This window comes from Orycteropus afer, unplaced genomic scaffold, assembly GCF_000298275.1.
Source record: "Orycteropus afer afer isolate SDZICR_OR568_19922 unplaced genomic scaffold, OryAfe1.0 scaffold00128, whole genome shotgun sequence".
Lineage (NCBI taxonomy): Eukaryota > Metazoa > Chordata > Mammalia > Tubulidentata > Orycteropodidae > Orycteropus > Orycteropus afer.
The window spans coordinates 7,704,665-7,709,506 of record NW_006921715.1 but is presented as its reverse complement, the minus strand read 5'-3'; the positions used below and the strand labels follow the sequence as shown (position 1 = coordinate 7,709,506).

The 4,842-nt window shown below is 61.8% G+C and overlaps 1 protein-coding gene across 1 annotated transcript in view; it reads right to left on the bottom strand.

Annotated features, from left to right (window-relative positions):
* Nucleotides 1-3,959, bottom strand: part of INF2 (inverted formin 2) — a 17,667-nt gene extending 13,708 nt beyond the window's left edge. The window contains exons 1-5 of the mRNA XM_007944584.2: nucleotides 3,569-3,959; nucleotides 2,335-2,450; nucleotides 2,113-2,272; nucleotides 1,729-1,762; nucleotides 629-770 (exon numbers count right to left, since the gene is read on the bottom strand). Coding sequence (XP_007942775.1) covers nucleotides 629-770; nucleotides 1,729-1,762; nucleotides 2,113-2,272; nucleotides 2,335-2,450; nucleotides 3,569-3,959 — 843 coding nt within the window. The remainder of the gene's footprint in view (nucleotides 1-628; nucleotides 771-1,728; nucleotides 1,763-2,112; nucleotides 2,273-2,334; nucleotides 2,451-3,568) is intronic.
* Nucleotides 3,960-4,842: the final 883 nt, after the last annotated feature.

Here is a 4,842-nt window from a genome sequence, read left to right as displayed (position 1 = left end):
GGGGTATATGTGTGTAGGGGTGTGTGCATGCATGGGGTATATGTATGTAGGGGTGTGTGTGTGCATGCATGGGGTATATGTGTGTAGGGGTGTGTGTGCATGCGTGGGGTATATGTGTGTAGGGGTGTGTGCATGCCTGGGGTATATGTGTGTAGGGGTGTGTGTGGGGGGCAGGGTGTCCTGTGCACTTTGGGGTGTTCAGCAGCATTCCTGGGCTCCACGCACTTGATGCTGGTAGTGGCCTTATCAGTTGTGACAACGTAAGATGTCTCTAGCTGCTGTCACACATCCCCTGGGGGCAGAGTGGCCCCTGAGTGAGAGCCACTACGCTGTGAGTGAACGGTGGTCCCAGCCAGGGGAGCTGGAGCTGGACTTGAACTCAGCCTCCTGGCTTCTCACTGAGTCATGAGCCTCCTGGTGGTGATCAGTCTTCTGCTAGGTGGCCACCTCTGGCCACTGAGCCCTGTCCTCCAGTCCCAGGGACAGCCTGGACACACCCGCTTCCCTCGGGGTTCCACCTCATTTACCATCCCCCCATCCCTTGCTGCTCCTGCGAGTGTGGACCCAGAACCAAACTGTGGCCCTGGTCATGGTGGGGGTCTGAGCCATTTCTGACCCCCAGGCCCACCTTGTGGAACAGGGAGGCAAACACCTCTTGGTGGCTGTTCATGTCCACCCCACCGCACACCCGGACCAGCTCCTCGTCGTCCTCGGCCTTGGCCTCCTCGAAGGCCTCAAGCTGGATCAGCAGGTCGGCGTCCTCCAAGTCCCTGAGGTGGATGGCCGGGCAGGCCGAGCTGAGGTCCCGGACAGGGACTTCGGCTGATGTGGCTGAGCTCCGTGGTCAGGCCCCGTGGCCGACACGTGGCTGAGCGTTGTGTCACGACTGACACGTGGCTGAGCTCTGTGGTCAGGCCCTGTGGTCATGCCATGTGGCTGACACGTGGCCACTGTAACCAGGGAGCAACCACGGTTTATCCCGGGGAGACTCTTGGGCTTGGGAAAGTGGCAGGCTCATGGGTTCGAGCCTTGCCCCCTGCCACGGTCACCTGAGAGTGCCCAGGGCCCTCGGGAAGGGGCAGAACAGGCCTGCACGCTGAGGCCCGGCATGAAGGACAAGGGTGGAGAGGAAGCCCCTTCTGTGGGAGCAGGGAGGAGGCACAAAGACCACACCTGAGGCAGGTACCCCATGGCCATGGGGAGGCTGGGGCTCCTGGCCTGAGCAGGAGGGGCTTGAGTGTTCCCTGGGCCAGGGACCAGCCTGCCACCTCTGCCTGGTCAGTTCTAAGCTGTCAGTCTCATTGTTCTCAGCCCCTAGTTGGGTTGGGCTCTCAGCTGACCTTCCCAGCTAACTTCCCTGGATGTGTCCTGACTAAGGCCAGGGATGGGTATGAGACAGGGTTAGCAAATACCCAATAAATAGACACTTCAGATAAACAGTAAACGACTTTTGAGCATAAGTATGACCTGTGCAACACTCAGGATGTCCTTCTACTAAGAGGAAAATTCACCGTGTCTGAAAGCTGCCTTTAACGGAGCATCCCGTCCTGTAACCAACGGGCTCCCCTAGCTATACAAGAGAGACAGCCAGGGGGTGGTGGCGGCCAGATCGTCCGGGACTAGGGAAGCCCCACCCCACTCGTCAGGGCATGCTACTAGGAGGGGGTGCTGCCTCTAAGGGGAGGGTGGGCTAGGCCTTGGGAACAGGCCACGGACACGGGAACTCACCGCAGCCTGGTCAGGACATCCAGCAGCTGCAGGCCTGAGGGGGACAGCAGTCAGTGGCCAGCGTTGGCCCCTGGGCAGCCCCTCTCCCTTGGCCCTCTGTCTGCCTCTATCCTTCAGAGCCTGGGAGACTGGCCCAGGTCCCCTCCTCAGGATGCACTCGGTGGTCCCACTCAGTGAGGACTCAGAACCAGCAGGGCTCGGATCAGGGTCAGACCCCGTCTTCACTGCCCGGCCAGCCTGTCAACTGAGTGCACCCGGGGCTCACGTCCCGGAGTCAGGCCCAAGGCCACCAAGCGTGGGCAGGGCACAGTGGGGTGGACAGGTCTGCTGTGCTGGCCTCTCCCAGGAGGGTGTGGTGAGGGGCACCCGCGCGTGGGCGGTTACCGATGAACTCATTCCGAAGCTGGGTGCGGGTCCGCAGGTCCTCAGGGCCAAGGATGAGGGCATTGACGACACTGAGCAGGGTGACCACGTAGGGGACGTTGTCGCTGTCGGAGAGCTCATTCATGACGACACTGAAGCGGTACTGCTGGCTGCACACCACCTGGGGGCACCGTGGGGTCAGCCTGTGCCCCAGCCCGCCCCGTGCCCCTTCCCCCAGCTCACCTTGTAGTGGTCCAGGGCGTCCAGTGTCAGGGCGTGGCCCTCGGGGGAGTAGATGCAAAGGGCCGCCAGCAGCTCAAACACCTGCTTCTTGACCATCACGTTGGACGTGTCCAGAGCTGTGGGGAGCAGGAGCCTCTGGGGGCCTTGTACTGCCACCAGCTCCACTGTCCTCGCACTGGGGGGGTCATGCAGCCACCCCCTCCCTGAGCCTGCCTCCTGGTCTGACGCCCCATCTGTCAGCCTGGCAGGTGGACACCAGGGGGCACTCTGCATCCTTGACTGGCCTCACCAGGGGTGGGCCAACAGGACACCCGAAGGGGGTGCTCAGGGCTGGGTGGGGCTACCTTAGTTCCAAGGGTGTCCTGCCAGCCCCGCCCCTCCCTGCTGCGGGCTTGGGCCATGACCCACAAGAGGGTGTCTCTTGGTATAATCCCACGTGTTTTCCCCAAACCCAGCACATCTGCCACTGTGACAGTCACAGCCTGTCCCATAAGCCCTGCCTCCCACCCACTCCCTGAGCCGGGACAGTTCTGGGGGTGTCTGCTGGCTGGTCCTGCTAAGAACAAGTCACAAAGGACTCTGTTGATGGCCACAAGTATGCCTGAGCTGTGGGGACATGGGTCCTACCCTTGGGACCAAGACATCTGGCTGGTTCTCCCATCCCCGCCCCCAAGCCAGCTCTGGGGCCTCACAGCTCAGTGGGCAGGGGACACACAGGCACCACTGTCCACCAAGGGCTCCCTGGGGTCTTTCTCGAGGGCTCAGAACACAGAGGGTGTCAGGGATACCGGGCACAGCCTGGGTGGGCTTCCTGGAGGAGGTGGCAGGGAGTGGTACTTGGAAGATGAGCATGACTTTGCCAGACACACAAAGGCAGCTAGGGCAAGAGCCGGGGCCAGGGCTGGAGGAGCGACAGCCGGGAGGGGGTGCTGGGGAAAGCGCCCGGAAGGTCGAGGACCTTGCTGTCCTCAGACGTGGGCCGGCTAGAAAGGGTGGAACGGCGCAGGCGGGCTTAGGTGGTTCTGACCTAAGGTGACTTCAATCACCGTCGTGTGGACAGGGTGCAGGGCTGGGGGTCAAGACTGCAGGGACCAAGGAGGAGGTGGGATCGCTGTGAGTCAGAATCTACTCGATGGCAGTGAGTGCCGGTGCTCAGGGGAGAGGCCTCCTCCTCCAGGAAGTCTGCCCTGCAGCCCAGCCCTGCAGCCTGAGGTCGCCGTGGCCGCCAGCTCACCCCGGGAAAGCTGGCGCACGTAGCCCCGGTTGCCCAGGATGTACTCCAGGCCCTGGCGCGAGTTGAGGACGGCGCGCACGCAGCTGACGCAGGTGAGCTGCAGCAGCGCGTCGGCGATGCGCGCCACGCCTCGGCCCGACAGCCGCGCCAGGGCCTCCAGCAGCAGGTCCAGGCCGCTCTGCTCCAGGAACTGCACCATCCAGCCGCCGTCGCTGCTCTCCAGCCGCTTGCGCAGGCCCGAGTAGTTGACCACCGAGGGCATCTGCAGCAGCCGGACGCACAGCTCGGGCTCAGCGCTCTCCAGGTTGGCCTCGGTGGGGTCGGAGTCCTGCGGCCCCAGCTTCTTCTTGAGCGCCGTCCACCGGCGCTGGGCGCCCTCCTTCACCGACATCTTGCCAAACTGAGGGGCCGGGAGAGACAGCTGTCAGTCCCCAGACTGCACGTGAAGCTTGGGTTCCCCTGCCTCAGTTTCCCCATCAGCCAATCTGAGTTTAATCAGATTTTAATGGGCTTCTCCGTCCCTGAGGGAGCTCTGGTGGCACAGTGGTTAAAGCATTCGGCTGCCAGCCAAAAGGATGGCGCTGGGAACCCGTCAGCTTCTGTGAAGACTGACAGCCTGGGAGACCCTGTGGTGCAGTTCCACTCTGTCCTCTAGGGGCGCTGTGAGCTGGCGTCTACCCGGTGGCAGTGGGTTTGGTTTCCTGGTATCCTGTCCCTGGCAGTACAAACAGTAAGTATGCTTGGCTGCTAGGCCAAAGGCTGGAGGCCTGACTCTGCCTGGAGGCAGAAACCTGGGTCATCCGGCTGGGCACCGTTGCCTGCAGAGCCTGCAGCCTCCTTTTTTCTCTCAGAAAATAGGCCTGAAGATGTAACTCAGAAAGTAGCTCTTGACCTGAGGGGGCCCCTGGTGGAGCCCTTCACAGACCAACACCCAGCTCACGGCTGAGGAGTCGATGCGACTCACAGCGATCCCTCCTCGGGATTCTGAGGCAGTATTTCTATGGAAGTAGACCACCCAACCTTCCTTCCAAGGAGTGGCTGGTGGGTTTGAACCACCAGCCTGCTGGTTGGCAGTCATATGCCTTAGGCACTGCGACACCCCAAACTCACTGCCATTGAGTCGATTCCGACTCACAGCAATGCCACCAGGTTTCCAAGGTAAATCCTTACAGAAGTAGATTGCCCCACCTTAATTCCATGGACCAGCTGGTGGGTTTGAACCACTGACCTTCCGGTTTGCAGCCCAATGCCTAAGGCACGGTGCCACCAGAGCT